The 22,802-nt window shown below is 60.9% G+C and overlaps 1 protein-coding gene across 2 annotated transcripts in view; it reads left to right on the top strand.

Annotated features, from left to right (window-relative positions):
* The first annotated feature begins 83 nt into the window (after positions 1–83).
* The window catches only part of COL9A3 (collagen type IX alpha 3 chain), a 25,990-nt gene continuing 3,271 nt past the window's right edge, over positions 84–22,802 (top strand). For both annotated transcript variants that reach the window (XM_037006452.2, XM_037006451.2), the window contains exons 1-34: positions 84–682; positions 959–1,032; positions 1,480–1,912; positions 2,519–2,758; positions 3,306–3,374; positions 4,638–4,673; positions 5,252–5,323; positions 5,986–6,039; positions 7,052–7,087; positions 7,359–7,382; positions 7,540–7,593; positions 7,933–7,986; positions 8,378–8,419; positions 9,588–9,644; positions 10,019–10,072; positions 10,647–10,700; positions 10,921–10,974; positions 11,320–11,373; positions 11,758–11,811; positions 12,462–12,515; positions 13,203–13,256; positions 13,349–13,402; positions 13,534–13,578; positions 13,673–13,726; positions 13,797–13,850; positions 14,304–14,357; positions 14,463–14,534; positions 14,717–14,752; positions 15,263–15,307; positions 16,395–16,427; positions 16,595–16,741; positions 16,864–16,918; positions 20,017–20,199; positions 22,158–22,235. In XM_037006452.2, the coding sequence (XP_036862347.1) occupies positions 2,687–2,758; positions 3,306–3,374; positions 4,638–4,673; positions 5,252–5,323; positions 5,986–6,039; positions 7,052–7,087; positions 7,359–7,382; positions 7,540–7,593; positions 7,933–7,986; positions 8,378–8,419; positions 9,588–9,644; positions 10,019–10,072; positions 10,647–10,700; positions 10,921–10,974; positions 11,320–11,373; positions 11,758–11,811; positions 12,462–12,515; positions 13,203–13,256; positions 13,349–13,402; positions 13,534–13,578; positions 13,673–13,726; positions 13,797–13,850; positions 14,304–14,357; positions 14,463–14,534; positions 14,717–14,752; positions 15,263–15,307; positions 16,395–16,427; positions 16,595–16,741; positions 16,864–16,918; positions 20,017–20,199; positions 22,158–22,235 (1,858 nt within the window). In that variant the 5' untranslated portion in view covers positions 84–682; positions 959–1,032; positions 1,480–1,912; positions 2,519–2,686. The remainder of the gene's footprint in view (positions 683–958; positions 1,033–1,479; positions 1,913–2,518; positions 2,759–3,305; positions 3,375–4,637; positions 4,674–5,251; positions 5,324–5,985; positions 6,040–7,051; positions 7,088–7,358; positions 7,383–7,539; positions 7,594–7,932; positions 7,987–8,377; positions 8,420–9,587; positions 9,645–10,018; positions 10,073–10,646; positions 10,701–10,920; positions 10,975–11,319; positions 11,374–11,757; positions 11,812–12,461; positions 12,516–13,202; positions 13,257–13,348; positions 13,403–13,533; positions 13,579–13,672; positions 13,727–13,796; positions 13,851–14,303; positions 14,358–14,462; positions 14,535–14,716; positions 14,753–15,262; positions 15,308–16,394; positions 16,428–16,594; positions 16,742–16,863; positions 16,919–20,016; positions 20,200–22,157; positions 22,236–22,802) is intronic.

Raw genomic sequence — 22,802 nt, 5'->3', positions numbered from 1 at the left:
GGTCTGGGTTCAGGGCTGTTGCTGCTCTCTGGACTCCTCCCCTGGGTGCAGAGCAGCCAGGGCCCACTGTGGTTCCGCTTTGCCCATGGCAGCACCTTGGGGGCACAGCAGGGGGCAGCCCTGCCCACCCCCAGGGCACCCTGGCCACAGCGTCCCAGAGCCGCGGGCCCAGCAGTCAGTCCTGTGGCTGCCTGTGTCAGCAGTTCAAGGCTGCTGGGGGGCAGGGGCTGTGTCTGGGTGCGCCCCAGTCTGGACCAGGCCTCCTGCCCTGATCTGGGGTGTGCTGATGTGCTTCGGGGAGCAAGTTCAGCAGCAGTCTGCAGCTTTGTCCCCTCTGTCCCTGCCCTGATAGCCACAGCACCCCCGGTTCACCTCTGCACTAAGGCACAGCCTTCCCAGGACCCCCTGGGCCCCTCCACCTGGCGTGGCCGCAGCCTCCTTCCCACAGGAGGCCCCTCCATGGGCACAGGGCATGCTTGGCTCACAGCCTGGCTTTGTCCCCCTGGGCCAGGACCCCTCCTTCCTGACATCAGCGTTTCTCATCAGAGTCAACAGGGTGAGGAGACGGCATAGGGCCCCATGCTTGCCTTTGAGCAGATGAGTGATGGCGATCACAACTCAGGGGCGGGGAGGGCGCCGCCGTCGCTGGGATCCAGTCCCACTTCCATGGAGCGCACCGAAGGTCAGCCCCTGTGCCGCGGGGAGGGCTGACGGGCCAGCTGCAGGTCCTGGAGGGAGAGACCTGGAGTTTCCTTTCTCCAGGACTGGGGCTGGGGAGGGAGGGGGGCTGTCCTTCCCTGCTGACTCCCCTCCCCACAGCTCCCCACCCCTGGTCTGCTAGGAGTGGGACCCCGGATGCCTGCACTGGATTTCGGCTCAGTGATGGGGTTTCTACCATGGAGGGGAAACCGAGGCACTGATCTGGGTCTGGGGAATCAACACTGAGTCTCTCCCACAGGATCCCACTGACCCCCAGTGGTCAGGGTCCTCAGCCAAGACCACCATAGGGCTCAAGTTCAGGTGAAGCCTGAAGTGAGTGGACAATCCCCTTGGCAAAGGCCTCGGGGAGGGGCCTGTGCCCAGCCGTAGGGACCTGGGGACAGGCAGGCAGCTCGGGCCCACCTGCCCCCCAGGCTCCAGGGACAGTGACAGCTGAAGCAGGTGGGCACTGCTTTGGTTCTGGCCATTGACAGCAGACTGCCAGGTGGGTGTGAGGCTGGCCCTGGTCCCCAAACCTGGGCTGTGGCAGCTGCTTGGGCCCAGGAGAGGTAGGGCCAGCAGCGGTCCTGACGCCAGGTGCTCCCTGCCCCGGGGAAGGCCAACTGGGCTTCCTCTGAAGCCTGGTGCAGCAGGGGCAGGTGGGCGGAGCAGGGCTGGGGGCCTGGGGGAGGCCGGAGGACCAGGGGGAGAGCTGGCGGGGAGACGCAGGCTAGCTCCCAGGCCTGGGCTCGCCCCACAGCCCTGCCCTGCGGTCCCCAGGGACGTGCTGGGGTGACCCGGACTGCTGGAAGCCAGGAGCTCAGGGCTGCTCTCGCCCGGCCTGATGCAGTTCACACCCCCATGAGCGTGGCCGCCTGGAGGAGCCAGTCACAGCCTGACCAACAGTGACGTGAGACTCGCCCTGTTACACCGCCCCCTGCCCCCCACTGTGCCCTTCCTCCCGTGTACAAAGTCCTGAGTTCCCAGCTGCAGAAGTGAAGTTTGCACAGCACACTGACTGTAAATCCTGCAACAGCATTTCCCAGAGAGGAGCACGTGCAGATAAACCGGGATTCAGATACCGGGGTGGAGCTAGGCTCCGTGCATCCACGGGGCCTGTGAGTGACCTGGACGTCCGAGGGTCCTCTCTGGTGGCCATGGGGGCCTCCTGGCCCCAGCTGCCGGCCCTCCTGCCGCTCCCGTGCCCTCCCAGGTGAAGCAGAGCTTGCCTGACTCTGGCCACCCTGAGCTGCCCAAAGCTTGTGAGGAACGGGAGCAGCTGATGCCAGCCTCGGGGTTCAGGCCGTCCCGTGCCCTCGGACCCCAGGGTCGTGCGGAGCTTCCTCCTGGCCAGGCCACCACTCTGCTCTCTGCGGGGTTGGGGGCTGCCGAGCGGGAGAGGCCTTTGCCAGTGAGGGTTGACGCGTGGGACCCCTCAGTTTGCTGGAAGTTTAACTCGACTTCAATGGATAAAGGCAGGGCCTGCACAGGAGCGGGGGCTTGGTGGGCCCTGTGGAGGCCTGGCACGGGGGTGCTTGCCCTCATGGGGGTCTTTCCAGGCCTGCTCACGGGCTGGGATGGGGCTCTCAGCCTCCGCACCCTGCCTGCACGCCCACAGCTGCCCCTGCTCCCAGGGAGCCATCCGTGCGGGTTCTTCCCCTCCCCACACCCTGGCTGAGGAGCAGGGGGAGAAAAGAGTGTCTTTCTTTTTTGCTAAAAGGTGTCTGTGTGCAAGTGCTCAGAGCCAGGATAATTTTAACTCAGAGGCTGGCCAAAAAATGCCACTGGGTTTCTTTTTTCCCCCTGGCCGGCTCAGCAGGGAGGCGCCGGGCGGTGCGGAAGCCCCCGCCTGCCCAGGTGGGCCTGGCTGAATGGGGGGCTTGTGCTGCCGCCGCCAGGGCGGGACCTGGCGTCCACCCGCCCCCTGCCCCGCCTGCCTGCCCACCGCGCCGCTGCGCCGCGGTGCGCTCAGAGTGCGACTGCAGCCATGGCCGGAGCCCCCACCCTGGTCCTGCTGCTGCTCGGGCAGCTGCTGGCCACGACGGCAACCAAGGCGCAGGTGAGCCGGCGCAGGGCGCGCTGCGTTGGCAGGGGAGGTCGGCAGCCCCGGGCAGGGGTCCGGGGCTCTGAGGTAGGCGTGGAGTGGCACAGCCAGGGGGCAGCAGCCCCTCACCCCCAGGGCCAGGGGGTGCCTGGGAACCGCCTTGACCCATAACCTGCCTTCCCTTGGGGTGCGGGGTGCTGATCGCCGGCTGAGCCCCCGTGGAAACCAGGACACCTCGGGGATGAGCCCAGGGGGCAGCCCTGTCCCCACGGGGCCTCAGCCCACCGCCAGCACTGCAGCGCCCACCGGGGATGCGCACAAGGTCGCCTTTGTTCCCCGCAACTCCCTGCAGGGCAGGCACAGCCCCACCTGGCCTAACTGCTTGGGCCAAAGGCTCTGGGGGTCTGGGGGGTGGTATCGTGAGCCCCTGTGGCAGGCCCCAGGGCTGCTCAGGACCCAGGAAGAGGGGGTGCTCTTTCCTGCTGGCCCGAGTGCCACCAGGGGGACCCACCGCATGGGAGAGGGTGGGAGGACACCGCCTAATGACATTTCTCCATTTCAGAAAGTGGGACCTCGGGGCCCCCCTGGCCCCCCGGGGCCACCTGGGAAGCCAGGCAAGGATGGCATCGATGTGAGTTGGTGGAGCGGGAAGGGTGGGGGTTCCTGTAGGGCTCTCTTTCTGGCTCCAACCTCCCTGAGCTCCCAGACTTGATGGAGACAAAAGCTAAGTCCTACCCCCTAGGGCTGGGGTGATGTTGGGGCGATAGGCCAGCCCCTTTGTGGGGTGAGAAACAAAGACAGTTCTGTTCTGCTGGGGTGCACCCCACAGAGACTGCATCCCCAGAGCAGGTGGGGGGCCACATGGAGGTCTTTGGAATGGAAATGTGGGCACTGAGCTGCGTGTGTCTGGGTCCCTGGAGGTGCTTGTGACCCTGTTTCCTGGGGTCTCCGGGTGGAGGTGCAGGGCCTGTCCCTCTGGGTGGGTCTTGCTGGGGGCTGCCAGAGGCTGGAGCCAGCCTTGGGGAGGGTGTTGGGGACCAGCTCTGTCCCAGAGATGGCACCCTCCATGCGTGCCCCAGGCGAAGGGCAGCCCGAGAAGCTCGGGGAGGCAGCTGGAATCCTGCAGCCTACCCTCCCCTGGGACTGTCCGGGCGAAACCCCCTTGCAGCCCCCAAAGGCGGGCTCTCCCCACCTGTGTTGTTCCCAGGTGGAGCCCCTGCGGCCAGTCCTCAGCCTCTCTCTGAGTCCCCAAGGCCCTGCCTGGCCCTCGATGGCCTGAGCCTCCCCCAGACCAGCGGTCTCAGCAACAGCTGAGAGGGGTGGGGGGAGGCTGGAGCCAGGTGGCCGCGCATGCCCCTCCCCTCTCCCAGCTGGGCCCCTGGCACCCTGGGGCCCCTGTGCTGCTGGGAGCCAGGAGAAGCCAAGCAGAGCCCGTCTTTCTGGGAGAGCTACGACCTAAAGCCTGTCCTGGAAGCTCCCTCAAAGGGCTTCAGGCCTCGTGGGGGTGGGGGACCTGGGGTGCCTTCCGCAGCCTCTGTGTGTTGGGGTGCTGCTGCTCTGACCCGATGGAACTAGAGGCCTCTCAGCATGAAGCCCACTTTCTGGAGATTTTCAGACCAATGGAGGGTGGGGCTTCATGATATGTTCCCTTCATTTCTTGGGGGCGGGGGGAGGTTGTCCCCATGCCCTCAAAGTGGGCCCAAAAGGTGTGTGGGTCTTGCAGGGGCTGAGCCCCAGTCTGCCAGCTCACCCCTCCACAGCGCCTCCTCGGCGTCTTAGAGAAGGTTCTCTGAGGGGTGGGCAGGGGGTAAGGGGCTCCTGTCTTGTGCCCTGGGGCCTTCGGGGCAGGGCGCTCAGGGGATGCTTGCACATGTGGGTGTCTCCCCCTCTGCAGGGGGAAGCTGGTCCTCCGGGTCTGCCTGGGCCCCCGGTGAGTATCCCTGTCAGTCTGCAGTGGGGAGACCTGGAACAGAGGGGTCATTGACACCCCTTCCCGCCATGCTTTGCCCTGGGTCACCCGAGGGGAGGCTTCAGAGGGCTTGGAGCGGTGGTGCGCCAGGAAGGAGTGGGACGGGAGTGGGCGGGGCGGGTGTCTCTGGGCCTGGCCTGGCTTTACACCTTCTCCGAGCCAGTGCCTGGGCACGTGAGGAGGGGTCTGTACAACCCTGCATGGCCAGAGTGGCTTAGGCCCAGGAAGTGAGGGTCCTGGGGCTCACTGGGGGCCCCACTGTGGGGCCTGCCAGCCCTTCACTGGGGCGACAGATACATCCCACTGAGGGGCTCGGCTGGGAAGAGCAGCCCTCTTGAGGCCAGCAGGGTGGGGATCTAGGGGGACCCACAGGCCCAGCGGGGGCGGAGTCTGCAGGGGAGCAGGCAGGGCCAAGGCTCTGGCGCGAGGCGCCCAACTCACTGCCGGGTGGTGCCCTCCCTGGGAAGCGCTTGTTCCCTTGGGGAAGGCCAGGGCTCCATGCCAGGGCTCTGCTCATGCCTCTGCCCCCCACCCCACAGGGACTGAAAGGGGCCCCAGGGAAGCCCGGGAACCCAGGAGAGGCAGGACTGCCTGGACTGCCTGGCGTGGACGTGAGTATGCCTGCTCCTCCCTGGGGGCCCTTCAGGCCCTGCCCCCCTTGAGCCCCTCCCTCCCCCACCCCATGAGCCCCCAACTCCCCTGCAGGCCTGGAGGGGTTCCAGCCCAGTGCCCAGGCATCAGGTTTCATTGCTGTTCTCCAGCTGGGCCTGTCCAAGCAGGAAACCCAGTCCTAAGAGTGTCTCCGGACATCCCCCAGCAGGGTCCTTGGCCTTCCTCCCAGGCCCTTAGCATCTGGCCCTGGGGGCTGGCAGAGGACAGAGCCAGCCCCCAGAGGTGAAAGTCTCGCCAGCCCTTGCTTATCTGGGAACAAACACCCATTATCCAGGCCCCACCAAACTCCAGGCTGACTGTAGCAGTCCTCAGACTCAAGGCCTGGTTCCAGACGACCTGGGCTTTGTGAGGACTAGAGGGGGTCTGAGAAGTCGGCTTTCTGCTGGGTCACCAGCTGCAGCAGTGCTCCTGCTGCTGGCCTGTCCAGGCTGCCCCGGAGCCCCTGGGAACACCAAGTGGACGTGCATGGGGTCAGGAGAGGAAGGTGCACACCTGAGGGTCTTTCCGGCCTCTCGGGACTGTGTTAGTTAGGGAAGGGCCCTGGCGGGGGCACATCCTTCTCATGTGACCCCTCAAGCCCTCCCTCTGCCTGCCTCCCCAGGGTCTAACCGGGGGGGATGGACCCCCTGGACCCAGAGGCGCCCCTGGAGAACGGGTAAGTGCCTATATCACATCCATGCCTTCAGTTTAGGGGCGAGGTCCCTGGCCAGGGGTGGCCAGTCTAAGCACCCTTCATCCACAGAGTCATGGGGCTAGTGGTTCTGAGGGCCCTGCCCCTGCAGTGGGTGGAGGGGGCTGGAGCTCAGGTGGGCACAGGGTGGCGAGTGGCCAGCCCACATGGTGCCCCCTCTGTGTGCCTTCCTGAGGGGCCCGAGGTCACCTAGGCCACCCCTCAAGTCTGGCCATCATCCACTTATACCCCCTTCCTGATTGCCCAGTGCCCCCTAAGGAGGGCTTTCTCCAAGGGCAACCCTTGTGGAGAAGTGAGTCCCCGAGGCCTGGCGTGAGGGGCGGGGCCAGGTGGGGATGCGAGGACACAGCCTGCCTTTGGCAGCTCGGCCGAGGGAATGCTCGGAGTTGGGAACAGGGTGGGGTGGCTGTGGTGGCCGGCAGGCCCTCGGCAGGGGTGGAGGGCACGCTGGCTCTGGTCTTTCCGCAGGGAGCCTCTGGCAGGGGGACAGGGGAGGGGAGGGGCCTGCAGTGCAAGGACCCTGTCTTCTGGAGGCAGGGTAGTGACAGGACGGGGGGGGGGCCAGCGGGCCCTGGCCGCCCAGGACTCTGGGCTGCCTGCTGTGGGCCGGGGTCTCAGTGGCCTCTGTCTGAGGTGAGTGCACTGAGGGCTTCCCAGAGGAGACAGGCATGGGGCACTTCTGTGTGGCTCAGGCCGGCCCTTGTGCCGGGCCTCCCCGGTGGCCCGTCTGGCCTGTGCTGTGCTTGTTCCCACAGTTGTTTTCAACAGGTCCGGCTTCTCCTCAGCAGGGCTTTTGGCAAAGGACCTGCCCTGGCCACTGGGCATCAGGGCCCCCGCCCCCTGCCCCTGGCCTTGTGTAACACGGGGACCCTCCTCAGAGGGGCACTAGGATGAACTTGGGAGGGAGGAGGGAGGGCTTGCAAACAGGCAGGGGGCCTGGGTCCTGCCATCCCCGACGCCTGGTTTCCTCCTGCAGGGAAGTCTGGGCCCTGCTGGGCCGCCCGGGCTGGGGGTGAGTACTGCCTTGGCTCCCAGGGGGCGTTCGAGGAGCCAGAGGGCCTGACCAGGGCCGTGCCTGGCCCTCCCTGTTGCCCTCTGTGGGGCTGGTCCCTGGGCAGGGTCCTGGGGCATATTTGAGCTGTGCTCTGTCTCCGGGGTTGGGTGGGGGTCTCATCCCCGTGTGTACTTTCTCCCAGCAGCCCACCTGACCATCTTAGGGGGAGGGGTGGTGGGCACACCTGTCCTGTGCCCAGAAAGTTCTGACCCCATGCTTGGCTTTGTAGGGCAAAGGCCTGCCCGGACCCCCCGTGAGTACCAACAGCCCTTGCAGCCCCCACCCAGGCATGCCTGCCATGCCCAGAGCCGCCCCGGCTGCCCGAACCACAGGGTTGGGGAGGCCACAAGAGGGGGTGCTCAGAGCTCCCTGGGGGCAGACCCCCATTCCTCACTTCTTTACCTCCCCAGGGCGAGGCAGGGGTGAGTGGCCTCCCAGGTGGAATCGGCCTCCGGGGCCCTCCGGTGAGTGGCTGTCCCAGACCTTCCCCCAAGGCTTGGAGCAGGTGCCCCGCCTGCCAGGCTGCCCCCAGGTCAGCTGCCAGGAGCTTCCCCTCCACCTTTTCTCCCCCTTCCTTCTCGGTGGACCTTGATGGAGGAAGCCCTGGCTGATACCCAGGGTCAGGCCCGACCTTGGGACACCTGGAGTCCACTAGCTCAAAGCCAGGGCCAGGGTGTCAGTGGAGGGCGGGGGCGTTTGGACCTGGGAGAGTGCCCACAGGGCCCAGTGGGACAGGGAGGCCTCAGAAGCAGCCGGCCAGGTGGGGGCTGGACCTGCCCCATCTAAGACATCATTCTCCCCAGGGACCCTCGGGACTCCCAGGCCTTCCTGGCCCACCGGGACCTCCTGGACCCCCTGTAAGTACTGTGGGCACAGGGCTCCAGAGCTCCTCGGGGGAGGTGCCAGGCACGGATAACTGTGTGGTGGGCCTGAGTCCTGTCTCCAGGCTCCTTGTCTTCAGGGCCTCCCGCCCCAGGACCCGTGCCTGTGTGGAGATTCCTAGGCATTCCCCGGATGCCGGCTAAGTGGGGCTGAAGCAGTGGCTGGGTCCACTGACTTGGGCATAGGCAGGGCTCAGGACTGGCAGCCACCCGGCCCCAAGGGCGGGTGGCTTCTGTCATTGTTACGTGCCCTGCAGCTGACCCAGCAGCCCTGGCCACTCTGGGGGCCGAGACCCCTGGAGGTCCTGGAGTGGTGGGAGGGGAAGGGCAGGTGGGCAGGTCAAAGTCAGCTGTCTCTGTGTTTCAGGGTCACCCAGGGGTCCTCCCCGAAGGCGCTGCTGACCTTCAGGTGGGCACTTACCGTCACTGAGAAGGGGGCTGGGGGTGCTGATCTTGGTGGGAGGGGGCTCTGGCTGATCCACCATCTTAGACCTGCGTGGGGCATGGCCTGTCCCCTCCCTGCAGGAAGGCAGGGACAGCCCTCCAGCTCCGGCCACAGCCTCCCCTGCACCCTCCCTGCCCCACCTCGGCCACTGGCCTGGCCCTGCCCTGTCCCATCACCCTGACCACACGTGGCAGTGAATCTTAGTTTAGCAAAATCAAATGTTAAACAATCCAGTGTTCTTGGCACAGCTGCATTAAGTGCTCCCGGCCACACGGTGCGCGTGCCGCCTGGGGTTCCCAGCGCAGAGGCCTCCACACTAGAGCCGGGACTCACTTTTGTCTTAGTCTTGGCACCTATGGCTGGTATGAAAAGAAAGACAGTGACTGGGCACCCCAAATGTGTCCCCCTGTCCTGTGCAGCCGTTCACAGTTTGGCCGAGCTGGCTGGCTTCCATGGGGCAGAGGTTCTGGGCTCTCAAAGACCTGAGCCCGGTCTGGCTGCCCGCAGGTGCTGTCTGCCAGCTCACCCCCACCCTGTGTCCCAAGCACCTGGTCGGTGTCCCTGAGGCGAATGGCTGGCCTCTTGAGGATGGGCTGGGCAAGGGTGGCTGGGGTGGAGGTTGATGGCTTCAGCCAGATCAGCCGTGGAGTGATCTAGAACCCCTGTGCCATCTCAGGCATGGGGCATCCAGCCTGTGCCTGAGGGACACACATCCCTTCCTGAAGTGCGTTCGTGCCCTGAGGAACCACAGCCTGAAGTTTGCTGTCAGCAGGGGGACAGAGACGAAGGCCCCTTTGTGAAGCCAGCAGCTCCCGAGCTGAATGGCTGCCTTGAACCTGGCATCTGAACTGGGGCAGAGAAGTTGGAGCCAGGCTGGGAGGGGGAGGCCCCCGGGGGCCGGGCAGCCGCAGTCTGGCTCCTGGGCAGTGCCTCGCCGCACCCCGAGGCCGGTACTGAATGAGGCCCTGTCTGGGCCCCAGGAGGCCCAGTGCTGTCCAAGGCCCTCCTCACCCCTGCGGGAAGACCCATATCAGGGCCCCCGCATGCTGATCTCAGGGTCCAAGTCCTGCTCAGAGCTGCCATCAGGTTGCTGTTTGTCTGGCAGGGGTCTGACCTCTCTGTTCTCCAACAGTGCCCGGCCATCTGCCCGCCAGGCCCTCCAGGGCCCCCGGGGATGCCAGGGTTCAAGGTGAGTCATGCTTGAGAAGTGACTCCAGACCTGAGCCACCTCCATGCCCTGCAGGAGGCTGCCTGGTACCCATATGAGGGAGGTGGGTGTCCAGAAAGCCTGGCCTGGTTCCAGGGTTGGTGCAATAAGAAAGGGCAAGTAGCGTCCCCTGACCCCTTCAACACTGGTGACCAATGGGCTCTGGCCTCCAGGACTGGGAGGCATTGAGAGAGGGCAAGGGGGAGAGCTGGCATTGGGTCCCGACCCCTTTCCCTGGCCCAGCCCTGCCCTCTTTTTTGGGCTTCAGTTTCCCTGCCCAAGCTGTAGGCCCTGCAGGCCTGGGTTCAAAGCTGCTTGGGAGTGGGTCTGTGACATCACTCGCCGCTGGCTTTCAGGGACCCACCGGCTACAAAGGGGAGCAAGGAGAAGTTGGCAAGGACGGCGAGAAGGTGAAGTTGGTGGTGTCGGGGCTGCGGCTCAGGCGGTGGCAGGGCGGGGGAAGGAGCGCCTTGATGAAGCAGCTGCTTTGCACACCTCCCCGGCACGGCCTGACTGGTCAGACCAAGTGGTTTGGGGCAGAGCCTCTGGCAGACCCCCGCCCACCTGGCCTCCTGGGGAAGCTCCCTGAGCTTGGGCCGGCCCCACCGGTGGCCAGAAGGGCTGGCTTCAGCCCCAAGTGAACCCTGAAGTCCCTGCCCTCTCTCCCCATGGCCGCTGCTGGTGGGGGGTGTCTTCTGTCCTCACCCTCAGGCTGCGGGTGAGGCCAGGTGTCCTCCAGCCCGGCAGGAGTGGCCAGATTGCCATGTGGGCAGCAGAGGAGGCCTAGCCCAGCCAGAAGGAGGTGTCTAGTAAGGGCTGGGGCCTCACTGCAGCAGAGGCCAGGGGCACTGCTCTCTGCAGGAGGCCAGTGCCCCCACAACCTCAGAGGTGCAGCTGTGAGTGGGGTGGACCCCACTGCATGGGAACTGGCCGGCTGGGGAAGGTTTGGGAGAGCTGACCACTGCCTTTCAACTTCCACTGTAGGGTGACCCCGGCCCCCCTGGGCCTGCCGGCATCCCAGGCACTGTGGGACTGCAGGTGAGTTGGGGGAGGGTGGGGCATGGGTGAGGATGAAGGGCTGGAGTCCCTTGAGCAGCTCAGGTCTGTGGGGGCCAGTCCACCAACACCCACAATGGGAACTGGGCTGGGGTGGTGCCTGGTAGGCTACCAGTTCTGGGGTCATAGCCTTCACCCGCTGGGACCCCTCAGTGCCCCCCCAGAGGGTGCAGTCCGTGCATCTCCAGCTCTCTCCCCACAGGGTCCTCGGGGCCTACGAGGACTGCCAGGGCCACTCGGGCCCCCGGGGGACCGGGTAAGTCTGCCAGCCCCTTGGGGGATCAGTCCAGGCGGCAAGGGGCCACCTCCAGAGGCCAGATGGCCCCCTGAGTGCTTGGGCTGCGCTGTGTGACCTCAGCAAGGCTGCCTCTGGGCCTGTGTGGCTTCGACCCAAGGGGGATGGGAGGGGCAGGTGCAGGAGAGAAAGGGGTACTTTGGCAAATGTGGGGGCAGAGGCCTGGGCCCCACTGGGTGGCCAACTGGGGGGGGATGCTTGATGGGTGCTTGAGGCAGGACCTCCCCAGACTGAACTGGGTCCCTGGGGATACTGGCCAGGCATCAGACAAGAGGCCCCAGATGAACCCCCCACTCTCCTTCACAGGGTCCCATTGGATTCCGAGGGCCACCCGGGATCCCAGGAGCCCCTGGGAAAGTGGTATGTGTGTGTCTGGGGGTGGAGGGTAGCCCTGTGCAGTCCTAGACTCTCTGTCCCCTTCCCTCCTCCTCGGTCACCTGCCCAGCCCCACTGGGCTGCAGGTCCTTCCTGTGGGCACACCCCTTGGCATGGGAGGGCACTGCTGGGCAGGTACTAGTGATGTACCCGATCAGGTACCTGATGGAGGTGAGTTACAAGGGTGTCCGTCCTCTGTGGGAGGTGTGGCGTCTTTCTCTTTCTGGACATAAAGTGAGGTGCTGTTAGCGACCCTCAGCGGCATCAGGCTGCCACCCGGGCCACTCCTGGGGCTGACCCCGGCCAGCTGCCCCTCAGTCCACCTTCCCAAGTCACTGACTCTGTCCCTGCTCCCCCTTGTTGTTTCAGGGGGACAGAGGCGAGAGGGGCCCAGAGGGGTTCCGTGGCCCCAAGGGTGACCTTGTAAGTGAGAGAACCTCGATTCTCTGGGTCCTTCTATGGGGGAGAGGGCGCGTGGACGGCACATGCCAGGGGACATGGGGTGGGGGGTGGTGAGCCACGGACACGTGCTGGGTCCAGCCTGAGGGCCCCCAGCCTGACTCCCTCAGCGGCTCCGTATCTGACAAGCTCCTCTCCAAGCGGCCAGGAAGGAGCTGTGGCCCAGACTGGGGTGCGTCCTGGGCACTGACACACATCTGTGCAAGGCCTTGGGCAGCCGACCCGTCCCTTGAGCCAAGGATGCTGTGCTGTGGTGAGGGGCAGCAGGAGATGGCTCGGTGCAGCAAGCAAGCCTCCGTGAGACCAGGGAGGCCGGGCAGCCAAGGGACTGCCCCCCATGGCACTTTGCTGCGGACACCCCCACACCAGCCTGGTCCTCCCCTGGACTGAGCCAGGGGGCCAGAGGTCTGTGAGGTGGCCTCGGATGCTGCAATGTCCCCAGGACCCTAGGATGGGTCCCAGTTGGCAGGCGGTTGGGACTGGCCCCTGCAGCTGCCCCAGCCCTGCACACGTGTCGGGACGTGGTGGGCACTGGGCCGCGGCCCACTGGGGACTGAGACGGTGTGGGAGGGGCATCCCTCACGGGCCCAGCTGCAGTTGCTTGTGTCTTTTAGGGCAGACCGGGTCCCAAAGGGGTCCCTGGAGTGGCCGGGCCCAGTGGAGAGCCGGTGAGTTCCCGGGGGCTCCAGGGCCCATGCGCGGACCCCAGGCCTCGCTCCCCCCACCCCCTGCCAGGGTCGTTCTCCTTCCACCTGGGGCTCAGCCTGGCCACGCTGCCCAGCACGCGGCTCTCACTCCATGTAGTGGCCTGTGGTTGGTCACCATCCAAAAACACAGGATGGTGGTTGAACAGACCCACATTTGCATTTTGCCCAGGACTGTGGGTTCCATCACTGTTCCTACAGTGGGTGGTGCAGCACCAGTGGGCACGGCTCTGGGGTACCATCTTCTGCATCTGTGTCCCCTCATCCACACTCAGCCCAGACCCACACTCCCTCCTGGCCCCGTCCCCTGAGTGGGGGGTCTGGAGCACACGGCAGGCCGAGGAAGGCTGGTGGGGGAAGCCGTCTGCTCCCCTGACACCTTCCTGGTGCCAGGTCTCCGTGAAGTCTGGGCAGATGGGGAGGGAAGTGCAGGGTCTGACTGGCGCGTGCCTACCCCCGCTTGCTGGGTGTCCTTGCCCCTCAGCTGTGGTCTGAGGGCAGCACAGGTCACCAGGTGACCACTGAGCTGTGAGGCCACCACCCCCAGGGCAGTTCAGGGGCTGCCCGCCCAGTGTGGGGGAGTGGCTTGGAGGGTGCGGGGATTGGGGAAGAGAGAGCTGCTGCCCACCAGGCCTCTGCCCCCATCCCCAGGGCATTCCAGGCAAGGACGGCTGGGATGGCGTGCCAGGACTCGATGGCCAGAAGGTCGGTACACAGCAGCGGCCTGCAGGGAGGTGGGGTCTGTGGGGAGTCCAGCCTCCCAGCCTCAGTACCCCATTTCCCCCCAATCTCTGCAGGGAGAGGCCGGTCGCAGTGGTGCCCCAGGAGAGAAGGGCCCCAATGGGCTCCCGGTGAGTGCACAGGGCTTCCTGGGGGCCCCTGAGCTGGGGCTCAGCATCAAGGCCACGGAAGCTGTCGGAGCCCCTCGCCCTGTGGGGTGCTCTCCTGTGGACTTGGCAGCTGACCCCCGACTCTGCTGCAGGGTCTCCCAGGACGAGCAGGGTCCAAAGGCGAGAGGGGAGAGCTGGTGAGTGGCTTCTTTCTCCGGGGGAGGGGAGGCTAGCGCCCGGTCCCGGGCAGAAGGACGTGGGTGGACACCCAGAGCTCTCCTTCCCATGCAGGGCAGAGCCGGCGAGCTCGGCGAGGCTGGCCCCTCAGGAGAGCCTGGGGTCCCCGTAAGTACCCACACCCCGCACTCCGCCCCCTGGTACAGAGACCCTGCTGACACCTTCCCTTCCCCTGTAGGGAGATGTTGGCGTGCCCGGGGAGCACGGCGAGGCTGGCCACAGGGGCTCAGCGGTGAGTGGGGGGTGGGGGGGGGAGGGCATTGGTGGGGAATCACCCCTATGTGACCCAATTTCTGTGATGGCTGGGCTGGCATTTTGGACAGATCAGTGGGCTGAGCCCATGAAAGCTGGGAGATGGTGAGGGCCAGGCCCCAGCTGTCCGGTCTTGAGACCTCTGCTGAGGGGGCAGAGCCACTGTGTGTGGCAGGGGCAGCCCAGCCCGGGCTGGGACTGGGGTAGAAGCCCCCCAACCCCAGGTGGAGCTAGTGACACCACCACAGGGCTTGGGTGGCCCTGGGTGGCCTGGCACCAGGTCCAGCTGGTGCGTGGGTCCCAGGACCTCTCTGACCCCTCAAGGACTCCCCTGACTTGTCCCAGCGACTGGCCAGGGTGCTGGGGACCAGCTCCCGTGTCTGCCCCCCGTGGGAGGACCAACCTACCCTGGAACCTTTCTTCTGTCTTTCAGGGAGCTTTGGGCCCACAGGGCCCTCCTGGGGCTCCTGGCATCCAGGGCTTTCAGGTGGGTGAGGTTGGAGGCAGGATTTGCACCCAGTGGGCCCCGGTGGGCAGCCTGGTGGGGGAGGGCTCCCTTGTGGGTGCTGACAAGCTGGGTCCCTGTCTGTAGGGCCGGAAGGGCAGTATGGGAGACCCCGGTGTGCCAGGCCCGCAGGGCCTCCGAGGTGGCGTGGGTGACCGGGTAAGTGGCTGTCCCAGCAGGGGCATCCTGTGCCTGTGCTGTACCCGCTGTCCACAGCCCCACAGACCCATGGGGCGGGGCCTGGCAGCAGGGGGCGGGAGCAGGGGGCGTGCACAAGACTCCGTGCAGGTCACCTCCGTGTTTCCTGAGACCCCCCTGATGCTGAGCCTTCTCTGCTGCAGGGCCTTGGAGGAGCCACAGGCCCCAAGGGAGACCAGGTGAGTGGGTACCAGCAGGTCAGGTGCAGCACTGCCCTCAGAGCTCTGAGCAGCCCCTACCTCACTTCTCTCCCTGCTTCCACATCCCCTGGGTACCAGTGGTGGGGGGCCAGTCCAGCAGCATGTGCTGACTCCTGGGCACAACAGTAGCCGCCTCTGGTCGGCCCCCTGGGATCCTCACCGGGAGGATGCATTCCTTGCGGGCCCTCTGGGATAGTGACCCCAGAAAGGGGTGGGGTCTGTACCCCAGGCCTCTCTTTGCTGAGTCTCTCAGAAAGCTGGGGGTGGGGGGTCCTGTGTTGCTGTGGCTCTGCTGCCCTGATGGTCAGGCAGCACCACGCCTTGTATGTTGGCCCAGGACCGGGGTTCTGCTTGGCAGAAAAGCTTTATCACGACAACAACAGAGAGCTCGGCGGCACCACCGGGCCTGGTCTCTGGCCGGCTCCCACCCAGGTTTGAGAACAGCCTGAGGCTCGGATGGTCCCGTAACTTGGGGTGTGTCACTTTCAGGGCATCGCAGGTTCTGATGGTCTTCCTGGGGACAAAGGGGACCTGGTAAGTGCAACTGAGTTGGCCTCACGTTTGGTAACAGCTGAGAATGAACCAGCCACATCTGGGGGAGGGGAACCCCGCAGATCCAGGCGGAGGAACGGGGGATTCAGTCTTGGGGGTGAGTCGCAGGGTGGGGGCGCTGTCCCTGCGGGGCTCCGAGGCCTGGCTGTGTGGCTCTCTACACTCTCCCATTCCCTGAGCAGTGCCTGCAAAGTGACCTTGTGCTGGTCACTGCTGGGTGTTCATGGAAGAAAACTGCTTCCGCAGAGCCACCCCTCGGGTTAAGTTCACAGCAGAATCCCAGCTCAGCGAAAGACTCCTGGCTCTGCTGGAGGTAACAGAAACGACCATGGAGTTCTGGGCAGAAGGGTCCCTGGCTGCCCAGTGGCCAGGGTGCTGGACTGTCATGGAGCCTTGCTCAGCGTCTGGCAAGGAGGAGGTGGCCGCGCTTGGTCCCGTCACCGCGGCCTTGCAGCCCGGCTCGCACTGTCAGCCTCCAGCCAAGGTCGCCTCAAGGGTGTGGGTGTCAAGGCTGGCTGGGGATCGGCTGGAAGAAGCAGACGTGACCCTGGGGCTCCGGGTCCGTGCATCGGACGGGCGACATGCACACTGCGCCCCGTGGCCTCCTGGGGGCTCCCTTCCGGCCTCGCTGAGGGCAGGCTGCTGTTTAGCCTGAGCAGTGTGGTGGCCGGCTCTCACCCAGACAGCAACGCCAGTGAGTGGTCCCGGCTTCTGCTGTCCAGTCGTAACAGTGACCCGTTCACACCAGCCGGGAAGCTTCCTGAGGACACAGCTGGAGGGGGGCTTCAGCCAGAGACGCTCAGCTCGCCGTTATCCATAACAACAAAAGGGGGAACAAAGTAAACCATCAGAAAAGGTGTTGTGCTGCCACTAAACACGCTCTAAGGAAGATGTCACCGAAGCCTCAGTACATAATCTCCAAACTCAGCAATATGAACAACGTACTGGGAGAGTTAGGAGGATGTAACCTCTCTGATATTTCATCCCCAACCAATATGCTAGGTGATCTCTTTAGATGCAAGTACCACCCAACCACGAAGGAGAATTAAAATGCACTTCTCTTTTGCAGGGTCCCCGTGGCCCTGTAGGACCCAAAGGAGAGGTGAGGGCTGAAAAACCCAAAGGAGCCCATGGGCTTCCCCGCCCCCAGGCTGCCGGCGGGGCCCTGTGGGTCGGCGGACCCCAGCCCCTCTGCTCGGGGGGGGCGTGTGGGCTGGCGAGCCCCCGGGTGGCCTGCCTGTGACCGGCCTCATCCTGCTCTCTCTCCAGCCTGGCAGTCGAGGGGAGCTGGGCCCAAAAGGCATCCAGGGTCCCAACGGCACCAGTGGTGTGGAGGGCGTCCCGGGCTCCCCCGGCCCCGTCGGCTTCCAGGGTGTACAAGGTGTGCCCGGTGTGACAGGGATACCTGGCGTCCCGGTACGTGGTTCCCGCCCTTCCCTGAGTCCCTGCCCATCAGCACTGGCCAGCTGCTTTTCAGAGTGAGGTAGTGGGGGTGCCGGCATGCCCATCTGCTGACCCGCTTGTGGGGTGACTTTCAGGGCCGAGAAGCCAGCGAGCAGCGCATCAGGGAGTTGTGCGGGGCCATGATCGGCGGTGAGTGGGCTCCTCCCGGGCTCCTCGGTCCCGGGTCCCGCCCTGCCCCCCCCGGCCCCTCCACCACTCTCCAGCTGAGCTGTGGGCGGGCTCTCCAGCCGCCTGTGGCCCTGGGGGTGCAGTGGGTGCATCTGCACTGAGTGGAAGAGGCTCCCTGCAGGATTTACTGCAGGACTGGCACACGGTGGCTGTTCTGCAGGTCTGGTCAATGAAACAGGGACAAGGGACAAATAAGTGTACCTTGTTGGCTTGGACAGACCAAGTGGACATCTTTTGGCCACTTGGATTTGTGGGATTTTTTTTTTGGTATCATTAGTCTACAATTACATGAGGAACATTATGTTTACTAGGCTTCCCCCTTCACCAAGTCCCCCCCACATTCCCCATTACAGTCACTGTCCATCAGCGTAGTAAGATCCTGTAGACTCACTACTTGTCTTCTCTGTTGCACAGCCCTCCCTGTGCCCCCCCACATTATACATGCTAATCATAATACCCCCTTTCCTCCCCACCTCCCCTTATCCCTCCCTTCCCACCCATCCTCCCCAGTCCCTTTCCCTTTGGTAACTGTTAGTCCATTCTTGGGTTCTGTGAGTCGGCTGCTGTTTTGTTCCTTCAGTTTTTTCTCTGTTCTTATACTCCACATATGAATGAAATCATTTGGTACTTGTCTTTCTCCCCCTGGCTTATTTCACTGAGCATAATACCCTCTAGTTCCATCCATGTTGTTGCAAATGGTAGGATCTGTTTTCTTCTTATGGCTGAATAATATTCCATCATGTATATGTACCACATCTTCTTTATCCATTCATCTACTGATGGACACTTAGGTGGCTTCCATATCTTGGCTATTGTAAATAGTGCTGCAGTAAACACAGGGGTGCATCTGTCTTTTTCAAACTGGGCTCCTGCATTCTTAGGGTAAATTCCTAGGAGTGGAATTCCCGGGTCAAATGGTATTTCTATTTTGAGCTTTTTGAGGAACCTCCATACTGCTTTCCACAATGGTTGAACTAATTTACATTCCCACCAGCAGTGTAGGAGGTTCCCCTTTCTCCACAGCCTCGCCAACATGTGCTGTCGTTTATCTTTTGGATGGTGGCAATCCTAACTGGTGTGAGGTGATATCTCATTGTGGTTTTAATTTGCATTTCTCTGATGACTAGCGATGTGGAGCATCTTTTCATGTGCCTGTTGGCCATCTGAATTTCTTCTTTAGAGAACTAATGGGCTCCTCTGCCCATTTTTTAATTGGATTATTTGCCTTTTGTTTGTTGAGGTGTGTGAGCTCTTTATATATTTTGGATGTCAGCCCTTTATCGGATCTGTCATTGATGAATATATTCTCCCATACTGTAGGATGCCTTTTTGTTCTATTGATGGTGTCCTTTGCGGTACAGAAGCTTTTCAGCTTGATACAGTCCCACTTGTTCATTTTTGCTTTTGTTTCCCTTGCCCGGGGAGATATGTTCATGAAGAAGTCGCTCATGTTTATGTCCAAGAGATTTTTGCCTGTGTTTTTTTCTAAGAGTTTTATGGTTTCATGACTTACATTTCATGATCCATTTCTAATTTACTTCTGTGTATGGGGTTAGACAGTGATGCAGTTTCATTCTCTTACATGTAGCTGTCCAGTTTTGCCAACACCATCTGTTGAAGAGACTGTCATTTCCCCATTGTATGTCCATGGCTCCTTTATCATATATTAATTGACTGTATATGTTTGGGTTAATATCTGGAGTCTCTATTCTATTCCATTGGTCTGTGACTCTGTTCTTCTGCTAGTACCAAAATGTCTTGATTATTGTGGCTTTGTAGTAGAGCTTGAAGTTGGGGAGCGAGATCCCCCCACTTTATTCTTCCTTCTCAGGATTGCTTTGGCTATTCGGGGTCTTTGGTGTTTCCATATGAATTTTTGAACTATTTGTTCCAGTTTTTGAAGAATGCTGGTGGTAATCTGATAGGGATTGCATTAATTCTGTAGATTGCTTTGGGCAGGATGGCCATGTTGATATTAATTCTTCCTAGCCAAGAGCATGGGATGAGTTTCCATTTGTTAGTGACCTCTTTAATTTCTCTCAAGAGTGTCTTATAGTTTTCAGGGTATAGGTCTTTCACTTTCACTTCCTTGGTTAGGTTTATTCCTAGATATTTTATTCTTTTTGATGCAATTGTGAATGGAATTGTTTTCCTGATTTCTCTTTCTGTTAGTTCATCGTTAGTGTACAGGAAAGCCTCAGATTTCTGTGTATTAATTTTGTATCCTACAACTTTGCTGAATTCCAATATTAGTTCTAGTAGTTTTGGACTGGAGTCTTTAGGGTTTTTTATGTACAATACAATATCATGTCATCTGCAAATAGTGACAGTTTGACTTCTTCTTTACCAGTCTGGATTCCTTGTATTTGTTTGTTTTATCTGATTATTGTGGCTAGGACCTCCAGTACTATGTTGAATAACAATGGGGAGAGTGGGCATCTCTGTCTTGTTCCAGATCTTAGAGGAAAAGCTTTCAGCTTCTCTCTGTTAAGTATGATGGTGACTGTGGGTTTGTCATATATGGCCTTTATTATGTTGAGGTACTTGCCCTCTATACCCATTTTGCTGAGAGTTTTTATCATGAATGGATGTTGAATTTTGTCGAATGCTCTTTCAGTGTCTATGGAGATGATCATGTGGTTTTTGTCCTTCTTTTTGTTGATGTGGTGGATGATGTTGATGGATTTTCTAATGTTGTACCATCCTTGCATCCCTGGGATGAATCCCACTTGGTCATGGTGTATGATCCTCTTGATGTATTTTTGAATTCGGTTTGCTAATATTTTGTTGAGTATTTTTGCATCTTTGTTCATCAGGGATATTGGTGGACTTGTGGGATTTTTAAGGAGCTCCAAAAAAATGAGAATCTCCTTTCTAGGCTTGTGATTCTCTCTTGGGTATGCTGAGGAAATCGAACAGCATTGATTCTGTACCCCAAAGCAGTTAAAACCAATAAACAAAACTTCCTTCTCAAAAGCAGTATAGTTATTTTATGCTTTACATAAATTACCTTTGATAACCCTCTTTGAATAAATGCTTGCATCTTTGTTTTCCAAAAGAACAAATCGCCCAATTAGCTGCTCACCTGAGGAAGCCTTTAGCACCAGGATCCATGGGTCGGCCTGGTCCAGCTGGACCTCCAGGACCTCCGGGGTCCCCAGGCTCCATCGGCCACCCGGGTGCTCGAGGGCCCCCTGGATATCGCGGTCCCACTGGAGAGCTGGGGGATCCTGGACCCAGAGGTGGGTACACCGGTGGGCTTCCGGCCTTGCCAAGACCCGTGTCTCACACACACACATCCGAGCTGCCTCGGTGTCCCTGGCTCATGTCAGATGCTGCTAAGGTGCTGAAGGGCGGAGCCACCGCCAGCGCCCATCTGGCGGGAAGCCCCTTGGGCCTCGGGGCCTGGCCGCTGACTCCTCATTACCCCACAGGGACTGTAACATGTTTTATAAATGGGACGCTTTTCTCCGATGCCATCAGAACAACATTCGGGGGAGGAGGGGTGGATAAGAGCATGAGGAAGAACAAACAGGAACCCCATTCACAAGTGCTAGCGCCTATATTGATGAAAACTGGCATATATGAACGTTTCTGCTGCAAAAGGTAAAAATGGTAAGATTCAAAGATCCGTCTTAAGAACTTTAAAGAACTAGGACACAATTCAGAAATGCAGTGAAATCACAGACGCTTTAGGCTGCCGTGCTGACCCCACGCGGTGGCCCCTTGTTTACAGTGACCACGCTGACATTGTGGGGATCGCATGAACTGCTGGACATTCATTCACTTCATGTTAAAATCCTGACAGTGCACCACCGTCCACTCAGCTACCCTCATGGCCCAAACTGAGGGTTTAAAGCCCACTATTCCCGTTCATTCAACTTCCTGACCAGAGAAGTTTCTGTTTATGAAAAATAGCTTCAGAGTCTCCAGGAGAAAGTTGGTTCTGTGAGTTCCTTTCTTCCTCCGTGAGGCTAGACTCAGTTCAGCAGGTGGAAGTGTCCCGTAGGCACCAGGCCACCTACTTTGAAGATACCCAGAGGTGGAGGTGAACAGCTTCCGCAGCAGACGCGTCCCGGCGCCTTCTCATCCCGTCGACGTGACCACCTAACAGCTCCATGTCTTCTCGGCGACGCCTGTAACTTCTGGCACCAGGACTGCATTTTCCTACCAAAGACCAAAATAGCATTTTTTTCAAACAGGGATCTGAATGCCTGCAAAACTTTTGAAAATAAAATTCAAAAACAGCTTTGCTGCTGTTCAAGTGGAGCCCCCACATAGACCAGCTGGTCGATGCCCGTCCTCTGAGGGCGCTGCTCCTGTGTGGCAGTGGAAGGCAGGCCTTTCCCGGCAGGAGGCTGACAGACAGCTTTGCCTCCCAGGGCCGCCGTCCCTTCCTCAGTAAAGCGGACAACCTCCGGACAGCCGTTGCAGGTCTTCAGGCACCAGTCACCGTTCCCCTGAGCTTCCGTCTCCCCTGCGACACAGCAGGTCAGGGGCACTTCCCCAGAACCAACTTTGGCCAGCAAGTCACAGCAGCTGAGCCCTGCTGCCCTGGGCCTCAGGGCCACCAAGGCCCACCTTCCACTCCGTGGCAGGAACACGCACTGACGTACCAGCCTGCACACAGCTGGTGTTGCTACCGTTGACACCAGCGCACCGACAGCAGGCTGACTGCCTGCAAAATGCTCCTGTCGAGCGTCGCTGTCCCCACGGAAGGCTGATTTGCCAGAAAACCAACTGCACAGTAACTTGTTCACGTCTCCTGTTGCACAACACACGGGCTTCAGCACGCCTCGGTGCCCAGAGCCAGGAGGAGTGGAAGGCTGGCGTGACACAGAGGGACCATCCCAAACACCCTTAGGTGACTTGTGGGTCAAACTCATGATAGTAGGAGTATAAAATAGGTACTCAGCTGCTCGACAGAAATATTTTAAACAAACTAGAATACCATCAAAAGTGGCCACTCTGACGCTGGGTAGTCACACAGTGGGTTCATTCAGTCTGTTGCCTTCACACTCAATGTGTGGTGGGTACTTCCCTAAATGTGTTTTACTTCAGCAGAAAGCTTAAAAAGCGGGCATCCTATTTGTAAAAGGGGGGGACCATGGGCTCGTGGTGTGGTTTGCGACACACCAGAGGGCTTTCCTTAAACTTGCACCAGGTGTTCTAAACGTGCTTCTGTTAATACCTACCACAGGCCACCAGGGCGACAGAGGAGACAAGGGCTTGGCTGGCACGGGTCTTGACGGGCCTCATGGAGACCAGGGGCTCCAAGGTACGGGGCGCTGCCACTAAATCTCCTGTTGGGGCACCTTCCCTACATTTGTACACAGAGCAGGGCCAGGGTGGCAGGTGGGACACGTTTTCTCTCACAGGAACGATTTCTCTCCTGGCCAAGCATTCTCAGAGCTGAGCTGAGGAATAGTTTAAGCTTCTACACAGGAGAGTGGCCATTAATCAATAAACAGGCCCTCCTGTGTCTACTTGTTAAGTAGATTCTAACAGAATTTTCTTCCTTGGCCCCAACATACCCTGAATGTTTACATTCTCAGTATCCAACATAAATGCTTTGTCATGGGGTGGCGGCAGGGAGAGCTGCTCACCGGAGGGGACACCCCAGCCTCTCCGAGACGCCTCTGGAATCCTTGCCACCTACACACACATCCTGGCAGTCAGCTCCAGCTCTTGAGCCCCTTCCATACCACGGGCCCTGCTGCACCCCAATACCCGAATGCTCTTCTCCTGGCCCTCGAGGCTGCAACTCACCCCCTGGTCTCAACTTTGCTGACCTCTGCCTCCGCCCACCATGCACCTGGGCAGGTGCCACTGCCAGGTAGATTTC

Source organism: Manis javanica, chromosome 5 (genome assembly GCF_040802235.1).
Source record: "Manis javanica isolate MJ-LG chromosome 5, MJ_LKY, whole genome shotgun sequence".
Classification (NCBI taxonomy): domain Eukaryota; kingdom Metazoa; phylum Chordata; class Mammalia; order Pholidota; family Manidae; genus Manis; species Manis javanica.
Note: the sequence above shows the minus strand (reverse complement) of the source record. Positions and strands in the feature narration are given on the sequence as shown.